The 19507-nt window shown below is 41.9% G+C and overlaps 3 protein-coding genes across 14 annotated transcripts in view; 1 reads left to right on the top strand and 2 right to left on the bottom strand.

Moving 5' to 3' along the window:
• Window positions 1-5467, top strand: part of obscna (obscurin, cytoskeletal calmodulin and titin-interacting RhoGEF a) — a 64786-nt gene extending 59319 nt beyond the window's left edge. For 4 of the 7 annotated variants that reach the window (XM_054752345.2, XM_054752343.2, XM_054752344.2 and 1 more), the window contains 11 exons: window positions 32-1748; window positions 1823-1951; window positions 2046-2159; window positions 2349-2516; window positions 2647-2752; window positions 3690-3929; window positions 4011-4234; window positions 4322-4336; window positions 4572-4668; window positions 4766-4915; window positions 5010-5467. In XM_054752345.2, coding sequence (XP_054608320.2) covers window positions 32-1748; window positions 1823-1951; window positions 2046-2159; window positions 2349-2516; window positions 2647-2752; window positions 3690-3929; window positions 4011-4234; window positions 4322-4336; window positions 4572-4668; window positions 4766-4915; window positions 5010-5190 — 3141 coding nt within the window. In that variant the 3' untranslated portion in view covers window positions 5191-5467. The remainder of the gene's footprint in view (window positions 1-31; window positions 1749-1822; window positions 1952-2045; window positions 2160-2348; window positions 2517-2646; window positions 2753-3689; window positions 3930-4010; window positions 4235-4321; window positions 4337-4571; window positions 4669-4765; window positions 4916-5009) is intronic. The other 3 variants (XM_070554168.1, XM_070554169.1, XM_070554167.1) reach the window with 3 other exon arrangements.
• Window positions 5468-5622: 155 nt separating this feature from the next.
• Window positions 5623-11166, bottom strand: guk1b (guanylate kinase 1b). Of its 4 annotated transcripts, XM_015970553.3 has the most exons (9): window positions 11089-11166; window positions 10127-10242; window positions 9963-10004; window positions 9576-9701; window positions 7427-7523; window positions 6882-7020; window positions 6506-6590; window positions 6309-6394; window positions 6117-6231 (listed from the first exon to the last, which is right to left on the bottom strand). In XM_015970553.3, exons 2-9 carry the CDS (start codon window positions 10236-10238, stop codon window positions 6202-6204), a joined length of 717 nt encoding a protein of 238 aa, XP_015826039.1. In that variant the 5' UTR covers window positions 10239-10242; window positions 11089-11166; the 3' UTR covers window positions 6117-6201. The 4 variants fall into 4 exon arrangements, with proteins under 4 accessions (XP_054608326.1, XP_054608327.1, XP_015826039.1 ...); XM_054752351.2 differs by having other exon boundaries at window positions 5623-6394; XM_015970554.3 differs by lacking the exon at window positions 9576-9701.
• Window positions 11167-12565: 1399 nt separating this feature from the next.
• Window positions 12566-19507, bottom strand: part of rnf220b (ring finger protein 220b) — a 29166-nt gene continuing 22224 nt past the window's right edge. For 2 of the 3 annotated variants that reach the window (XM_015970550.3, XM_015970552.3), the window contains 9 exons: window positions 17584-17627; window positions 17154-17235; window positions 16599-16695; window positions 15786-15845; window positions 15604-15659; window positions 15398-15491; window positions 14512-14620; window positions 12860-12934; window positions 12566-12772 (listed from right to left, as the gene is read on the bottom strand). In XM_015970550.3, the coding sequence (XP_015826036.3) occupies window positions 12701-12772; window positions 12860-12934; window positions 14512-14620; window positions 15398-15491; window positions 15604-15659; window positions 15786-15845; window positions 16599-16695; window positions 17154-17235; window positions 17584-17627 (689 nt within the window). In that variant the 3' untranslated portion in view covers window positions 12566-12700. The remainder of the gene's footprint in view (window positions 12773-12859; window positions 12935-14511; window positions 14621-15397; window positions 15492-15603; window positions 15660-15785; window positions 15846-16598; window positions 16696-17153; window positions 17236-17583; window positions 17628-19507) is intronic. The other variant, XM_015970551.3, reaches the window with a different exon arrangement.

Genomic DNA, 19507 nt, shown 5'->3' with positions numbered 1-19507 from the left:
TATGTAACAGCTTATCCACTCGTCTCCCCAGCGTTCGTTGACCTGCATCGGCTCGGTGTTGACCTTGAGACCCATTCCTGAGCTGCTCGAAGCTCCTCTCAGAGAAACTTCAGTGACGGTTCCCTGTGAGCCTCAGGAGCACAGCAGCACATCCCTGAGCAGTGGTTCCTCGTCCGAATACGACGAGGCAGACTCCTGGGACTTTTTTCAGCACTGCAGCCAGACTGAGGAGGAGGAGGAAACAGAGGAAGAATATGATCCCCTAACAGAAAGGGCACAGATGCCTGAGAGTCTTGCTAAACACCACCTGGGTAGAGAGGAGGATGACGAAGGGACATTAGAGGAGGAAGAGGTTGGGGAGATGTTGGAGAAGAGGAGTGTTATAGAGAGGAGTGTCAGTAGGCAGTCACTCGCTTCATCAACATCAGACCAGCAGACGCCTCAGAGGGAGCGCCGCTTCAGCAAGGACAGCAATCCATCCTTGTGTTTCTCAGATGGTGATGACGGCTCTGGGAGCGAAGGAGGGCGCATCCCTCGAAGGAACCTCATCCGAAGCACCTTCTACAACTCCTCTCAACAGCTTTCACCAATGTCCGCCAGACACATGACTTTAAGAGACAAATTCCAGGCAAAAAAGCAGGAGAGAGGCCGCAAACCCTTGAGGAGGAGCTTCTCAGGACGCCTCAATGAGCCTCTCATTGAGTACGTGGAGGATGAAGCTGAGAGCAGCCGCGGACAGAGACGGGGATCCGTCCAGCCCACCATGCAGAAGTCCTGCTCCTTTGATAGTGGAGTGGGTCTCCTCCAAACCAGTCTACCTCCTCACAGACGGAGCAGGTCTCTGGATGAATCATGTCGCCGATCTCCCAGTTCACTCTGTGGTACAAAGAGAAGTGAAGAGGTGGACTCTCATAGTGTGAAGGAAGATGTCACAGATGATGAGGCAGCAGGAAGACACTCACTGGATGTCCCAGCATCTCAGCAAACCACAAGAAGAAGAGGCTCTGTTGCTGCGGCAACAGTCACTCAAACACTCAGTGGGTTGCCTCGATCTTCTGACTTCCTTGCAAGAGACAGAAGGAGGTCCGGGTTCGAGCAGCAAACAGAGGGGGAGAACTTTGGCAGCTCCCAAGGATCTTTGGCAGAGTCTTTTATTTTGGAGCACGGTGACTCTGAGTCATCGAGTAGACTTGGATCCTTTGAAGAGCTGAGTCATGCTCATCGTGGTAGAGAAAGTGATGACTATGAGGGTGAACCTCTGATTTCAACATCCCCTAGCTCATTTCATGAAATAAAACCTAGAAGCTCATATCCTCAGGCTCCACCACGTAACCGCACGCGCTCTAATCCCAATTTATCAACAAGCAGCAGAGGTCGGACTGGGACGTCAGTAACACCGAGTCCCAGTCCCAGCCTCTCCTCTTTGCAGGCTCCTGAAAGACCTCCCAGATCCAGGGACAAGAAGGAGAGCTCTGGACTTCAAAGGCACGCGTCCGCTCCGGCCCTTGAAGTCCGGCCGCCGCCAAGGAAATCGCCCCAACTAGGACTGCTGAAGATTTTCCGCCGGCAGTCCTGGACAGGTCATTCCTACTCCCAGCTGGATAATGCAGAGTTAGGACCTACGCTGGGAGAGATCATGAAGCCTGACACACCATCTCTATCTCTGAGGAAGAGGATGAGAGCTTCAGCTTCCAGTCTGACCAAACTGTTTTCCAGGTCTTCCAGTAAGGAGGATGTGAGTAAAGGAGGTGAGTCATGGATTAGCTTTTTATTTGTGATTAATTTTATGTCATCTTTCTGATTGGTTGTTTTTAAATTTTAGGGCCAATAGTGAAAGGATCAGCTCCATGCCCACTAGAGAGGGAGAGCAGCAGCGCCCTCGAGAGTCCAAAACGGAGAAGCTCCAAACTCCTGGCCTCTTTTAAAATGCCAGTATTCAAAAAGACAAAGGGTATCAAAAGCACAGTCACATTTTATGTTATAAATGCATTATGGCTATATATATATATATTTTTTTTTTTTGTTGCTGGACACACATCTACCAGTTCGTCCCAGCAAGCCTGAGGTGCTGCAGTTACATGGAGGTGGAATTCTGTTGGTGTGGAGGCCCGTTCAGTCCACTGACCCGGTCACTTACTGTGTGCAGTCCTGCACAGAAGGTAGGTTCACACCAGCGGCCCAGACGTGTGTAGATTCTAGTTTGATTATCAACAAGACTTTTCCATCTAGATTTTGTACGTTTTACTGAAATATTTAACTGATGACAGCAGCAGACAGCATCAGTGCTGCCTGATGGCACTCTAAAAGCGTAGGACGAGGGATGTGAAGTGGTTGCTGTGTTTTCTCAGGTGGAGAGTGGACGGTTCTGTCAGACGAGCTGGCGGAGAGCTGTTATGTGGTGAAGAACGCGGCCAAAGGAGCGACTTATGTGTTCAGAGTGGGCTGCGTTGCCAAGAACGGAGCGGGGCCTTTCAGCGAACCTTCAGCTCCCATCGTCATGGCAACACATCCAGAAGGCAGGAAAAGCACAACCCGACTGTCTCTCTTTTATTTATTCATATTTCATTTAAGCAGAGAGCACTGATGTTGTGTTGGGTGTTCGTGAACAGCAGAAACTTTATGTCCGTATGCGTGTTGTTGTTTCAGAACTCCGTGTTCCTCTTATCCAGACCGAGCAGCTTGGGTCAAAGGTCGCCGGTTCAGCAGGTCAAACAATAAACAAGAACTACAGCTTTCTCTCTGAGATCAACAGGTAGCTGTTCATCAAAGATGCTTGGATTATTTTTAATCTGGAGGCATTTTTATCATGTCAAGAAGCAACTTCTAAGAAGGATTTTTTTCTGTTTATTGATGCTTTTCGTAAATGACTAACAACCTGTACTTGTATAGCGCCTTTCACAATCCAAAGCACTTTTCACTGTTGTGTGGAGGGTGTGACCTGCTCTGAAGCTGCTTTGGGACTGGGTTTAAAGCTGCACTGTAGATGCTGTAAAGGTGAAACCTGAGGCCTCCTCCTCTGTTTAATGTTTGTCTTTTCCATTTGTCATACATAGCTTCCGTTACTCCTCTCTCAAGCTATAAACTTAATGATAAATAAATGATAAATGACCCGCACTTGTATAGCGCCTCTCAGAGTAAGGACTCCAAAGCCCTTTACACTAGAGTGTATCATTCATCCATTCACACACGCATTCACACATTGATGGTGATGAGCTACGGTGTAGCCACAGCTGCCCTGGGGCGCGCTGACAGAGGCGAGGCTGCCGAGCACAGGCGCCACCGGTCCCTCCGACCACCACCAGCAGGCAAGGTGGGTTAACCAGAATTCTCTGTCGGGAGCCGGGATCGAACCTGCAACCTTCCGATTACCGGACAAACCGCTCTACCGGTTGAGCTACTGCTGCCCCAAAACTTGATCCTCCCATATTCCAGTCAGAATTCACAAAGCTCCTCAGATGGGAAGAGAAACGTCTTCAAGAAGCCAAAAAAGTCCAGTTGCCTTCATTTGAACCCCTATGGATTAATATTTTATGTTGATAATCAGTAAAATTTTAATAATATATGTAATTTGCATATTTTGTGCCAGAATATGTAACAAATATGAGAATGCATTGGCTAGAACCAACCTCCCCTCAGATCATTTTGTGTCTCTTGTACTCTACACATCTGGTGTGTTTTATGTCACTCAGGGGTCGTTTCAGTGTGGTGACCTTGTGCAGGGACGTGGAGACGTGTCAGGTGTTCGCTGCTAAGATCACCCCTTACCAGGCTGAGCAGAGACAACTGGTGCTGCGAGAGTACCAGCTGCTGAGGAGGCTTCACCACCTCCACCTGGTTCTGCTGCACGCCGCCTTCATCACTCCCACTTACATGGTGTTAGTGGAGGAGCTCTGCCCAGGCAAGGAGCTGCTCCACTGTCTGGCTGCGAGGTAACTTCACACACACGCACACACGCACATGCACACGCATAGCTCCGAATTTTCCATAAGTGTGTCTGTGTTTGCCCACAGAGACCTGTACTCAGAGACTCACGTCACAGAGCTGCTGCTGCAGATCGTGGGAGCGGTGGACTACCTTCACAGCCGCCGCGTCATCCACCTGGACCTGAAGTCTGACAACATGCTGGTGGACGACTGCAACCACCTGAAGATTGTGGACTTTGGCTCAGCTCAGTCCTTCGTACCCGGACAGCCTCTCAACGTCGAGCACATCCACGGCCTCTCAGACAGCAAAGGTTGCAGTGCAGTTAATGTTTGCTCATCTCTGCGTATTCTAGATCTTTCTAACACAATTAACCTGTGACTGTCATGGCTTCCAACAGACCGCTGCGGAAAAGGTACACTTTCTTTAATGGAGGACGGATTGAATGGTGGATGGAAATAACTGCTCCTAACTGCATCTCCATCCCGATGATCCTAGCACCCTAACCTAACAAACCCAAGTCCATTTTCTCATAATTTCTTTTCACTCATTTATATTTTATACATTGTCTTTATAGAAGGTGTTAGGTAGGGTGGTGAAAGAACACTTCTGTGTTGTGGATGATGTCTCGTTTCTGTCTGTTTTGTCAGTTTATATTGTCCTTCCTAAAGCTCCAGAAATCCTGGAGGGTCAGGGAGTGGGGCCTGAGATTGACATCTGGGCTGTTGGAGTTCTCTCCTTCATCATGTAAGCACAGAGAAGCTGCATGGAGAACGTTTTAACCATTGTTCTGAGGAATGGTTAGCACTTTGAACAAGTGTATTTTTACGTTTTGCATCACCAGGTTGAGCGCTGACAGTCCGTTTCATTCGGAGCTCAGCTGGGAACAGGACAGAAACATAAAGAAAGGGAAGATCCAGTTTGGACGCTGTTATCCGGGCCTGTCCGAGGGAGCCTTGAACTTCATGAAGAGCAGCCTGAACAGCAAATCCTGGTCAGGACAGTATTTAGGCATGATGTTCCTTTTCCCACGGACAAACCACGAGGGGCAATCTGACATGACTCTGATGTCTTTAAACACTTTACAGGGGGAGACCCACTGCAGCAGAGTGTCTCCAGAACCCGTGGCTTTGTGCTCACCGCGGCCCACACAAAGCCCGGCACTCCAAAGTGTGTTTCTCCACGGATAAGCTCAAAGCTTACCTCAAGCAGAAAGAAGAGAAACGAGATCAGGTGTGCACAAAGCTGCAGGGCCCATTCTTTAAGTGATGCGATGATGCAAGAAAAAAATATGTTTCATGTCAGCTGTTTCCTGTTTCATTTTTATAGAGCGCTAGCACCAGATCCACTTCATAAAATCATAGTTTGCCCTGATTTTGAACGTGCAAAAGTTTCTCAATGGGGTTCAGTGTGCGCATGCTGAATTGTGTGTGATTAATTCTTATTGACACACATCAGGGATAAAACTGCATCTAACAGTTGTGCAGAAATATGATTGTTTGCCATGAGGATTTACTGCTGTGCTTCTCTCTGCTGCCCATCTTTGGTCTTACAGTTGGAATTTTTTTCTTGGTATTCTTGAAAACAAAGAAAGAAAATATATTTCAGGAACGTTTCTGATGCTTTACATGATCATTTTTAAGTTTGCAAACACTAATAGACATAGATTAGATTAGATGTTAGATTGCTCAGGTTGTTTAACTGCTCGTGGTGTGTTGAGTGAAAAAAACGAAAAGATGTTATGTCACTGAACTCGTTTTTATTTCTATGTCTGAGTTTGAGATCTGAAGTGTTTACTTTTTCTTCTCAGATGCACAAATTCTTCATTTTAGACCTGAAGATAAATTTTGGTAATGCATGGAGTAGATTTGTCAGTGCTGCAATAGAAATCGTTAAACCAAATGGCTATTTTGACTAATGGAAATGTTTCGTGTTTATTATCCAGCATGCCGGAGTCAGAAACGGGCTCTTAGAGGCTCAGTCTGTTTCTAAATTTATAAAATCTCTATTTGTATTTCTGTAGTGGTCAGGCAAATTAGAAAATATATTTCTCCTGGAGTAATTATGCTGTTCATTTCTCTGGATTTAACAGATTTCAGATCATTTACCCTTAACAAATGCACAGCAGCATTTGTCTCTGTCCTAGAATGAACAACCAGCTGTCTGTACAAACATGGGGAAATAAATAAAAAGGCTGTTTTTCCAGATGCATTTATTTCAGATGGGTTCAGGTCACATTTGTGTTCAAAGGTTGCAAAAAAGTGAGTCATCATTTCCTTCTTACTTGGCTTCTTGAACCTTTTGGATTTCCTGTTGAGACAAAATGTGTGAACTTCTATAAAGTATTTGAAAAAGCCAAATATTTTCGTTTTTTTGGGTTTACTTACATCATTAAGGATATCTTTCAACTCCTTGTAGGCTTTCTCTAAGTCATCATTGATGATAACCACATCAAACACTCCAGGCTCTTTACCTAAAAACAATATGTAAACATGTTAGCACCCAATCCAGACAAGAGTCTGAGTGGGAATTTGGAGATTTTTCCTATAGCAATATATTTTAATAAAACATTGGAGAAACTTACTGAGCTCCATGTCGATGCGAGCAGCCTCCAGCCGTTTCTGTAAGCTCTCCTCGGTCTCCGTCTGCCTGTCTCTCAGACGTTTCTCCTGAGATCAACCACAACCAGAACGATGCAAATACTGATGGTGCATACAAGCAGCATTTACAGGAATGTACTCATTAAAGTGTGGGTGTGTCATCTGTGCCTCACTAACATTATATTTAATTTTTTAAAATTGCTTGGGGGGCAACTTGTCTCGTGCAGTTAAAATGTGATTAATCAAGATTAATTGCAAGCCCCTGATTAATTGGATTCTTTTTTTAATCGAGATCCAACTCTAGTTATTTTTCATCCGACTCTGCACATTTACAGCTAAAATTCAGAAGTGGCAATCTACCAGGATCTCCAAGGATGGAGGCTGGATGGAGATGTAGATCGGGTCCAGGTCTGTTTCTTTAATCCGCTTCACTCCCTGAATGTCCACATCAAGGATGCAGATCAGGTTCTTGGCACGTACATCTTCCACTGCAGACTTACTATAAAATAAATAAGTAAAGATAGATAGTTTTAAAATGGCAAAAAGATGCCCAAAGAGAGCTTGATGGTTTTGTTCTTGGTAATAACAGATGAAAGAGGATGTCTGCATTGATCTGAGCAGCTTGGATTTGGTGACTGTTACCTTCAGAATAAGAAGCAGAGATTAAACGTGACTCAGGATGCTAAGCTCTTCTGTGTTGCTCATTTTGACTCACAGGTTAAAGCTCCATCTGTTAGCAGATCTCCTACATTCCTGTGATTCAAGGTTGTTTCTCACAAGGCACTTTTCTGAATTTTCTCTACACTGGGTATGAGTGAGTCTAATTTAGCGTGGTGGTACAGAAAAAAATACAGACAGATGCAACTACCTGCACAAATATGTAATGGCTGTTATAATTGTTATACCTTGTTCCATACATGTTTCCAGAAAACTCAGCATTCTCGATGAACTCTCCATTGTCGATGCCTTCCTGCATAACCTCTTTTGTTGTGAAGTGGTAATCTGAAACATGCAACATACCAAAAAATAAACGGGAGAAAAACCCCCACAAAAGTTGTCGAATAATTTAATAACTCACATTATAATAACATGACTCTAAATCAAGTTAAAGAAAAAGACATTTTAGTGTAATAAAATGTAGCCGCCAGAGAGAGTTAAAGGGGATTTATTATGCCAATCTGACTTTTTACATCTTTTTGCACTGCAGTGTGGATCTTTATTGCATCTATAAACACTCTAAATGAGAAGACATGCCATCCATTTTCTGTCAAAGTTTGGGATTTCTATCCCTAAAACAAGCCATTTCATAAAGTCCCCAATTGTGACACCACAACTGGGGATTTGTGTGCATTTATATTAGCATTGGATCAAATACGTGTGGGTGCATATGGGATGCAATCCATGTTATTTAAATAATTTGAATGTGACAATGCTTTAACTATAGCCCTGGTAGAGAAAGCAGGACTGTGACAGTAATTTCACATTTTTACTGTTTTAGTTTTTTTCCCAAACACCCAGCCAATCAAAGAGTGGGTGGGCGTGACCTACAACAGCTTGTTTTATTTACTTACCAAGTTCACTCATTCTTTTAACACGTTTGCAGTGGTATCTAGTGTAAATGAATGCATTGTGAGTCAAACTCTGTAGGAAAACAGCAGGAGATGGAGTCTTACTCTTATTATTATTTACTGATATTCGGACATCTCGCCTCTGATTGGCTAAAAGCAACGTGAATCTACTACTGACTCCTTTTGCTTTGCAATGTTGATGTTTTATCCCCACAAACAGCACAAGCTAGAAGGGGTTCTGCTGGGTTCTGGAGCTGCTAAAGCTAATGGCTAGCTATAGCTGTAGCTGTTGTCTACTAGATGCTAAATCAACAACACCCTTCCCCGTTGCTAGCCAAACTGGAGGAGTTCAAGAATGCTAATTTCCAGCGTGACAGATCTGACTAGCTTTTCTGACCCGAGTGTTTCCCTGTCTATTTTCAATCAGCAGCAGGTAATAGGGGTAGAAGACCATTTTCATGTTCAGCCTGCATGTGAAACTCAGTGACCGATCATATTTTTAAAAAAGGTCCTCAGTGAACTTTGCCTTTAAAGGCAGGTTACGTAAGTTTTAAATGTGAAATAACTTTAAAAATGTTTAATTTTGACCATCTGACCTAGTTTTATTAAAGAAAAAGCCCTGAAAAAGCTCATTTTGGAAAGAACTAAAAGGTCACGATTTGAACTGCTGAAATCACTTTATGCAAGACTGTCATGTTCTATAGACGTCACACTGAAAGTTTTTTGCTTCGTTTTACTCATAATATTTCCCTTTTAAGAGGTTATCAACGTTTTTGCTGTATTAACAACAGAAATAAAGACATTGTATGCCATGGTATATTTTCAGAAATGTCGTTAGTGAAAAGTAACTAAAACATTTTTGTCTTCGGAGCCGGTCCAACGGCCTATATCTTCCAAACATCAAACACTTCTGGGGATCTAAAACAACAGAAGTTCAGAAGCAGACATGTTACTAACGTGGCCGCTAATAGTCACAAACAATCGTTAGCATGAAAACATGAAGGAATCTGGCTCAGACTGAAATAGCAGTCTGAGGGGAAAGTGTAATAATAAAAACAGGGAGTATGATGTTTAAAATGGCTCTCATTAAAACGTAGAAGGCACAGAATCCAATTCGGTTCAGTTTACAGATGAAAAAGAGCCGAATGGAAATCATGGGCAGTGTCTGAAAAGATTGGGAAGACACTGTAAAGGTTTGATGAGTTTATTGCTAATGATTGGATGTAAACACCCAGCCAACACAACAGGGACACTAGAACTGGGAACCACTACCGAGGTCTCACAGGGGCTATTTTCAAAAGCTTTTTACTCCAAAGTGTAGACTGTCTGAAACTGACTCCTAAGATTTTAGACCGCATTCTCCAGTTTGCTTGTCCTCTCTGTTTTGGCACACGGACCCAGTAACCGTGTGCCAGGACGATGAAAGTAACCCCCATCCCTCTGTCGTCAGAAAAACTACTGTGATGGAGAGTCACCGCAAGATCACCTTTATCTGTGGTTTCTGATTCACTTTGACACGATAATGTGGCTGACATTTCTAAGTCTCCAGAGGAAAAGACGTCTGCTACGGGCAGTAAAGCTGCCCCCAGAAGCATAGGGAGCTTGTTCAGCCCTACGGAGAGAGCAAAAAGGCACAGAAAGAGGTTTATCCCTTTACAGAGGGAATTATACAAGATGAAAAATACCATTTGAGCAGTTCACTGAGGAGTAAGAAGTGTGGCAGGAAGGAAGTATTTATTCCATTCTTAAATGAAGTGTGACAGAGCAAGGTGATCCTAAAGCCGTTTAAAGGGGCTAAAACTTCCACCGCCGTCTTGTGAAATCACTAAAGAGCTTCACCAACACATCAACTGTTGAGCCAGAACTACGGTACCTTTGCCGTCCTCCTCTCCCGGCCGAGGGTTTCTTGTTGTGTCTGAGAAAAAGATGAGGTCATTAAAAGGATGCTTCAAATAAAATGAAGAGTAGATATCCCAGTTCCACCTCAGGTCAGGACGTAGCTCTGGGAGCTAATCTTTAACTGGCACACAAACATACGTGACACGCTGAATCCGAAGACACCCTCGTGATCCTTCATCAGCCTTTTGAGCAGAGTGCTCTTCCCGGCTCCGGACGGGCCGCTCAGCACCACGGGCCTTGGTCCTGACATCGTTCTGAAACACAAAGACAGAACAAGATCAGAAGTTGGTGAAAATCAGACTGTTTCAGGCATCAGTAGCAACTTCCTGTATCATTTACAAACAGCAGACCCCATTTTTTGATCTTTATCAGTCCTGGAGTTCAGCTTCGATCCTGTTAGCTGGTCTGAGGATATGCGAGGTTAATCCTTTGATCTAGTGTGAGGAGGAGTAGTCTCGTTTCACACTCAGGTTGCTGCTTTCACCTTTATGCGACTGTATTCTGATTTTTTGAAGGAAAAGCTCATCTTCAGCTCAGGTAGATAAAGTCTGAGGGTACGAAAGCCCGCTAATGAAGTCATGATGTCTCGGGTACGAAAGCCCGCTAATGAAGTCATGATGTCTCGGTCAGCAGGATTAATTAGATCCGGGCCGGACAGCAGGGGCTCTGGGACAGGAGGTCCGCTCACCCTTTGAGGCAATAAAACAAAAGAAAATTGTACATCTATACTCATGAGCCTCAGCAATTGCCAACAATTAGTGATGACTGAATAATTACTGTTTAAACATTTATTTCTGGTTTTAATTTTTAATAGATTTGTTTTTAATGAAAAAAAGAGAAAATATACATAAAGTGTTAAGAAAAGTTGTTTTATTTCATAAAAGTTTTACTTTAACAAAAAGTTAAATTTTTCTTAGGCATCTTTTGTACAAAGCGCTTCTTAAAGGTGTTCTGAGACTACAAAGGCACTTCTTTTGAGAACTAAATAAATAGTGAAACAAAAAGGTGCTTTGTCATTGAAATTAAGTTTTAATCACGTTATTCAGTTAATGTCATTTACTTTGATACCAAGACTGAAGTTGTGTGAAAACAAGGCTTACCTGTTATTGCCTGAGTGAGTCCTCCGCTGTAGAGATGGTCAGAGCAAATGAGTCTTTGGTGAGGCTTCTTACTAGTGTGTGTGTGTGTGTGTGTGTGTGTGTGTGTGTGTGTGTGTGTGTGTGTGTGTGTGTGTGTGTGTGTGTGTGTGTGTGTGTGTGATAAAGCAGCTGTCAGTCTGATTTACCTCCACCTCCGTTTAGCTCGCTGGCTAATCACATGCGTGCAGGAGGGCTTGTTTATCTCAGCACAAGATGGGATGGGTTTTGTAAACAAAGCATCATTTTGATTTTGGATGTGAGCTCTTTTATTCTGTTACCTGCTAATGAATCAACAAACGATTGAGCCATTGCTAGGAATGAGAGCAAAATCCAGAAAATGCGTATGTTTTGTGTAACATCTCTGCACTTAGGGGTGTTTCAGTCGTTTGCTCACACAGTCCATCTGGAGTGAGGTGCAGAACACTGACCACATTCACTCAGGAGCTTCTGGAGGTTTAAATAGTGGCTGCATGGTGGCGCAGTTGTTAGCACTGTTGCCTCGCAGCATGGAGGTTGCAGGTTCGAAACTCGGCTGTGGCCTTTCTGCGTGGAGTTGCGTTCTCCCCATGCATACGTGGGTTTCCTCCGGGTACTCCGGTTTCCCCCACAGATCACAACATGCCCTACAGGTTATAAATTGTAAGTCGCTTTAGATGAAAGCATCTGCCAAATAAATAAACATAATCATAAGTAGTCCTCAAAGACCTCAAAGGGAAATGTTTAGAGGCCAAAATTCAGTTATTTCTCCTCTTTATTCTTTCTGTTGCCTTTTTTTGAACCTTAATGTGGCCAAACCCGAGTGGTCACACAGCAGAGGCTCAGAATAGCTCGATTTAAAGTCTCTCACCTCCAGAGGAGCTGCCTAATCCTGCCTTGACCGACTTCTTAAAGGGGCGGCCACGCCTCACAAAGTCCCCCTAACAAGGCTAATGAGCACAACAACACTTTACTACAATCCACACACTTTGGTATAGATCACAGAACAGCAACAATACTCCTTAGACACACATTTTATTGTAGTAATATTAATAAAAAGTTGATTTAATAAAGAGATACAAAGAAATGCTTCCATGATGAGGACAGAATGTGGCTGACAGAGACGTTTCCAACATAAAACAGCTAAACCAATCAGAGATGATGTAAGCAGAGACAAAGTTTGTACAGTAAATACAGTCAGGTTGTTGTGCTAGTCAACGTCACCTACACACACGTCACTCCAAACACAAAACTTTGTACATGTGCTTCGCAGTTCAGCTCAACAGTTTTTATCCTCATAGAAACAAACAGAAGGAGTTTTAAAAAATTGATAAATATCGATCCAAAAGGAATTCTTCTGTTGTCTTTTTAGTGCCTGAGAGTTCAACCGGTGATTTTTTTTAATGATCCAGTTGATGCTGCAGCTGTATTGTCTTCAGGTCAAAGGTCACGCTCTCTGCCCCACAGAGGTTAGGAGGTGTTAGGAGTGTGCTGACAGGGAGATCTGAAGGTGGGAGTGGGTAAACAGGCCAGCTGCCCACAAGTCCACCTCTGATTGGCTGAATCTGAACTCCCTCTCCTTGAGGGTGCGGTAGAGTTAGAGGTACACTCGCCTCAGGTCTCCAGGTGAGGTGATGGTGTTACACTGTGGACACAACTTCTTTGCTCCCTGGAAATATAAATAAAATCAGCCTGAAAATGTTCTAGAACTAAAGTGTTTGTGTTTATGTGGCCGAGCCTGGATGAGAGGATTTACCAGCGTCCGCAGCCAACACTCCTCACAGTGAACATGCCAGCACTGGATGGAGGTGAGCGGGGTGGTGTAGGTGTCCTACAGACAGACGGAGATCAGGTGAGTCTCAACTGTAGTACCTAAGGCTGCCACTAGATGGCAACCTGATGCTGTTATAACACCTTTACAACAGACCAACCTCTAACAGAACAGCAGGTTATTTCTTTTCAGGCTTTATAATCGCCATAAATTAACAAGGTTTTCACTGTAAAGTTGTTCCTTTTAGATAGTTGTAATTATCTGTGTTTTTAAGTTATTCTAAATGTCTGTAATTACAGATCTTTTACTTTTGGAGCTCAGGACAAATAAAATAATTACAAACAAGAGCCTTTATATCTATAGAATGAGTTAGTGCTTTAGTAGCAGATTCATTAAATGTGATGTTTTAGTGACCTGCTTGCTGTTAAACTAAAGTAAAAGTATCAAACACTGGGAGAATAATCAAGGAAACATGGAGGATTTCTATCAGATAATGAGTTAATTTTTCATCTGTACTTATCAAACTTGTTACTAATATTAATGTCGAAGGGACCGTTAAGCTTTGTGTTGAAAGTTTTCAGACAGAATCATAATTTCTGGTTATTTACACAAAACTGTATTTAACATTTCTGTTGTTTTATTTATAGATGACAATACTTCAGATTTACCTGTGTATTCAGGTGAGCTGATTTATGACTAAATATGAAATGTATCACTTGTTTAAATGCTTTCTCAGCAAAAACTCTAATTGAGTAAAGCACCTAAAACTCTAAAGATCACAGTAAGATAAAAAGTAGATTAGTTCCTTATTAGATTTGAAGGAATTTACAACACAGTTAAAACCTCAAATATCTTATTTTGTTTGTGACATCTGTGCCACATTTAAAAGTTTAATTGTTGCACATTAAATGTCTTTTCGTGTTTTTAGATCAAGAACAGAATAATAGATTCAACGTGTTCACAGACCATATATATATATACTGTATATATATATATATATATATATATATACTGTATATATATATATATATACTGTATATATATATATATATATAAATATATATATATATATATATATATATATATATATATATATATATATACACAGACGGACAGACAGACAGATGACAGAAGATAGAAGATAGATAGATGTGTGTGTGTTTTCATTTTTGTTTTGTTTGTTTTGTTTGTACGAAGTTAATGTTCTGGCATGATGATTTTCATTATTTGTCAAAAAAAAGGGCTTTTTCCTGAAATCATGCTTTATCTTCATTTTTTTCACCAGTTTGAGTTTAAAACTCTCTTTTACACTTTTAAATCCAGTCAATACTTTTTTGTACCAATCTTTGTTGCATTAAAATTACATAGAAAAAAAAAGATTAACATCACATTTTCCAGACTTTTAAAGTTAAAACAAAATTGAGTTCAAAATATTTTATACAAAAGAACAAATAAATCTAAACCAATGGCTGAAAATAACACAGAATAAATACCAAGTCCTGCTTATATCCCAAATGAAAGGCCACGACCAATAATACTGATTTATTACTGAAAGCCCGGTCCCCCCGCTGTGACATCACCAGGTTTCTAGCTTTACGTGTTTCTGCTCTGCCGATTTAATCTGTCTTTATACTCACCATGCAGATGAGGCATTTAAACCTGTCTCCCTTTGACAGCTGCTTCTCCAGGTCTCGTATCCGGGTTTTCAGAGTGTCCAGCGTTGTTGGTGTGGAATCCTCTGAAAACCTACACACACACACACACACACACACAACCACACACACACACACACACACACACACACACACACACACACACACACACACACACACACACACACACACACACACACACACACACACACACACACACACACACACACAGATCCAAACCATCCACAGTAACAGGGAGGCGTGGAAGGAAGCAGTGTGAGTTGCACAGGCGCTGGAGAGTCATTTATAAATTGAAGACGGATTAAATTATTCGTTGGCCAACATGGACACTGAGCATGAAATTCAGCAGCAATCACATTGCCTGCATTGGTTGTCTCATTTATCATAGGTGGGCGACAGGAGCTGGCTTAGGGAGTAGGCGGGGGTCCTCACAGAAACGTTTACACACAAACAGATGCAGGATAAACTGTACGGGTAAACGCACTGTACAGCAGGGCAGGAGGGACACAAAGCATTAGATGGGATGAAACACGTGTAGCGGCTGGCGACGCCTGCTAGGCGCTTGATTGATGAGATCATCACGTCAATGGGGTGTTGTGTACCACCGCTACGGGGAAAGGAAGTCTGAACTCAGTACAGCTCGACTCCCTCAGCTCTGATTGGCTCATTCCCACCTGAAAATGTTTTGGCCTGCAGTGCATGCTGGGATAAGTTCCCTTCCTTTTCACCAGCTGCCTTGTGCACACACACTTCTAAAAGTAAAACATACGTTTTTGTGTGACTGCGATTTAGAGAATGATTCTAGAATGAAGAAATATTCCAACCAAGTCCAGCCAAGAGTTTAACTCACGTCTCGATCTCGGAGTTTTTGCAGGTTTTTTGGAGAATGGTGAGACCGCCATCCTGTTTCTCCCCGCCGCTCGTAGACGGGCTCCCCAAGTAACCTGAGAAATGAAGTAATGATCGAATACATTTTTGAAAGCGTCTCACAAACCCTTATGTTCATTTTGGAGGGGTTTTGAGTTGGATAAAAAATCCCGAGTTTGCTGAACTCACCTTCATTTGACCATTTGGAGAAGTTGGGGTTCAGTCTCGAATCAGGAAGCAAGCTGCTGCAGGAACACAGCAAATCCACACGTTTAACAGAGAAGAAGAGCATGGCGTAACAAAGAAATGAAGGAAGGGGAGGTCATAGATGAACATTCAGACGTGAGTCTGTGACTGCGTGGGATTCTCACTTCACTGTTGACTCTTTGGAGCTTTCTGCTGAACAGGGGATCACGTCCATCTCCGTGTATCTGCAAACTCAAGTCAGGAAAAAAGCAACACAAACCAGAAATGTCTAACTAGAAAAATCATTACATAGATTTGTCTAAAATAGATGTATCTAAAAACTGGGGATGTTGAAAATATTGCCTTATAGGTGTGTGTTTGTGATCATTTTAAAATTCAATAAATTCTTCCACTTTATATTCATATTTATCATGTTTATATTGTTTATAAAAGTAAAGATGATGTAAATTTTCAATGGGGTTTAATCGAGCATATCACTTTATTGAAGAATTAGAAAAGAGACTATTTATGTCAGAATAGACTCGATAAACCCAGAGTGGAAGGAACTCACTCAGAATGATGTCCTTGATCTTCTAATCTTAGAATATTCAGATGATAATAAGACTTTTAAACTCAAGACTTTCTCTGATTGTGTCGTTTTTTAAAGTTCAGATTTGTTCAGTTTGGTTTCATGAAAGCAAAACTCATAACCACTGAGTATCTGATGAGTTTTCAGGATAAAGTACACAATCAGATTAACTGATGATGTAAGTATTTTGCAGTAAATTAAAATAATCCTGGAAGATGAGCTCATATCAGCCACAACTACAGAGAATTATAGTTACTGATACACTTTTGTTTTGTGAGACTGACTCACCTAAAAGTACCAAATAGGAAGCCTCCATGACGTAATCAACGTCTCATTTTATTTCTGATTCTCACTCATATGTTTTGCATTATTTTTTATTTCAAACAAAGAGACTACAGATCAAGGATACTGAGCTTTGCCGTACTCCAAGGTGTCGTCTCCATCAACATCCAGGTCTGCATCGCTGTCCCGACTCTCTTTACAAGTGGTACTCACCAACGGTACACCTGAGGAAACACGTTTACCATTACATCGGCTCAAACCAGCTTCTCTTCTCAAAAGAATTCGATTTGAATTATTCTAAAATGTTTCTTGTTGGTGCAAATTTAGGGAAAAGAAAGCTCTGCTGCAGATCTTTCTGTCGCCCGGCCTGCAGCGAGTTTGCAGGTCACCGCCTTCCTCTGTGGTGAAGGAAAGCGTTACTACTAAGTGAACCTTTAGGGCATCTCATTCTATCATAATCCAGACTGAAAAGTTCAGTGGTTCTTTAGCTGCCACTCACTTTATTCACCCTCCGCTAACAAAGATCACACACACACCACCAACACACACACACACACACACACACACACACACACACACACACACACACACACACACACACACACACACACACACACACACACACACACACACACACACACACACACACACACCACCAACACACACACAGATTTATTCGTACCTTTGAATCCTACAGATGTCATTGGTAACCGTCTTCTCTCATTCCACTCATCCTCTAGTGGCACCAGGTCTGCTGATCCCTCCTAAACACACACACACACACACACACGCACGCACGCACGCACACACACGCACACACACACACACACACACACACACACAGGATGAATATGTCTCCAGCAGCCTGGAGCTTCATATCTACATCTGTGTTTTCATAGCACTGCTTGTGTTTCCACATGAGTACTCGGAGAGCTGACAGCGATCCTGATCCCACGTGAAAAAATCCTTCAACGTCATCTCACTGTTGAAGTCGCTGACATTCTCTCCATCTAAGCTCAACTTGCTAAATGTTATTAATATTATCCTAAACAATAAAAATGTCACATTTTATTTGTATTTCAGGAAAATTTTGAAAAAAGTGAAGTGCATACCTGCAGATCTTCTGGTTTTCTCCTCTTTAGTTTTCCGACCCTGACTGGAAGCAGATGGAAGACAGAAGGATGACAAAATGGCAAAAAGGCCGCATGAGTTGAGAGTTCAAAGTTAAAATCAAGAATACAAGATTGGATTTTTCTCCGCAAAATGATGAAATGCTGGAGAAGTGAGCCATAATTACAAAAAACATTCTACTTTCTGGTACATGAATAGATTCGTTATTCCTCCATATAACAAGTACACTAAGATTCAGGTTTTGTCCGTTTTTAATAGTTTTTTTTAACAAACATCCCCAAAAAAACAAACAAACAAATGAAACAATTAAATCACGCCAGAGAAACATTTAATAAACACCTGAGGAATGCAGAGTGTGTCATGTTGAAACAAATATGAAATCATGGCATCTCGCATGACAAATTATTAGGTCAGGAAAATGTTTATTTTATTTTATTCATTTTGATTATTGTAGAAATTTTAGGTAAATTCATGCTTTCTTATTGTTTTAGTAAAATTTCACAAAACTTTGCCATATTAGCCTTAAAATGCAAAAGAATCATAAATCTAGTTGTTGTTTCAATTGATGTTTACCAGAGTTATTAATTCATTTCAAAACACTAATGCAAAAATATCACTACACTCTTGATTTTACACTGTGGCTTGCACAGATGAGTGTTTTTAATCACCTCGATGAGGACTTTTGGATGTAAATAACAGCTTTTAATTCTAAACATTTAGTTATTTTGCTGACAAGAAAATGCCTGTTAAACTAAAGTAGTAACGTCATTTACATCATGGAAAACAGCATACCTAATGTGTGTCTAACATTTAAAAGATCCTTTTTCTAAAATAAAATCATATTTGTGCAAAATCCTGGAGCTGGATTTTCCCAGAGTTCCCCCTGCTGCTGTCAATCACGGATGAAACACTCGGATAAAAACACACATTGATAAACTGGTGAGATGCTTTAAAAAAGTATGACCAAACGATCAGGTGGATCTCAGAGACAATCTGTCTCACAGAAAGTGCTTCATGCGTTTAGCCAACCCCCCCGTCATCCCATCGTCCTCCCACACTGTCCTCGCTGAAAATATGAAAGTTAACACAGCAGAACACCAACAGCACCTCCTCTCCCTCCGCGACCCCACTGACTGCAGATTGTTTTAGGGGACATTAAGTTTTAGGGCCCTCTAATTCGAGCTGGATGACAGGAGAGCAGGAGGGGCGAGCAGAGAGTGCTGGTGGATGTGACCCGAGCGCTGCCATCCTGGCAAGCATAATGAGGGTTAAAGAGACGGTCATAGATGAAGAAGAGCTCATCAAACAAAAAGAGAAAGAGAGAGAGGGAGGCTGATTAATCAGCAGCAAAGCACCTCCTCACCACTCCCTCTCTTTTCCTCCCTGACGTGTGTTTAGAAGCTCATTATGCTGTCCTCCTATAAGGCCCAATAAAGGCTAACAGCGCTCGACAGCAGCTGCAGTTTGAGGAGTCAGCTAAGAGCTGGAGCATCTCCGTGGAAATAAGTTTTTAATGTGAGTTAGTGTCAGGATGCTGCGTCTGATGACTAACTGTTACTCCATCAGGAGTCCCTCACCTAGAGCTGAAGTCGTTTTATAATAAATCATTATTAACTGATCAGAAGTTAATTCATTTACAGCCGCTTTGTTAAGGGTTTATTTTAGGATGGCATATAAAAAAAGTCTTATCACTTTGGGGTGTTTATCCCTCGTGGCTTATTTTTTTTATAATTTAAAGATTAATGCAGCATCTGACATTTATAGCAGCAAGTCTGTAAAAGTCAGAGTCATTTCAGGGGACACTTAACGTCACATAATGAGCTACCACAATGTGGATTACTACTCAACTATAAAGCTGTGACATCATAGTTGATGTCAAATACTAAAAATGACTTTTTTAGACAT

Source organism: Nothobranchius furzeri, chromosome 8, assembly GCF_043380555.1.
Source record: "Nothobranchius furzeri strain GRZ-AD chromosome 8, NfurGRZ-RIMD1, whole genome shotgun sequence".
Lineage (NCBI taxonomy): Eukaryota > Metazoa > Chordata > Actinopteri > Cyprinodontiformes > Nothobranchiidae > Nothobranchius > Nothobranchius furzeri.
This window is presented reverse-complemented; position numbering and strand designations above follow the sequence as displayed.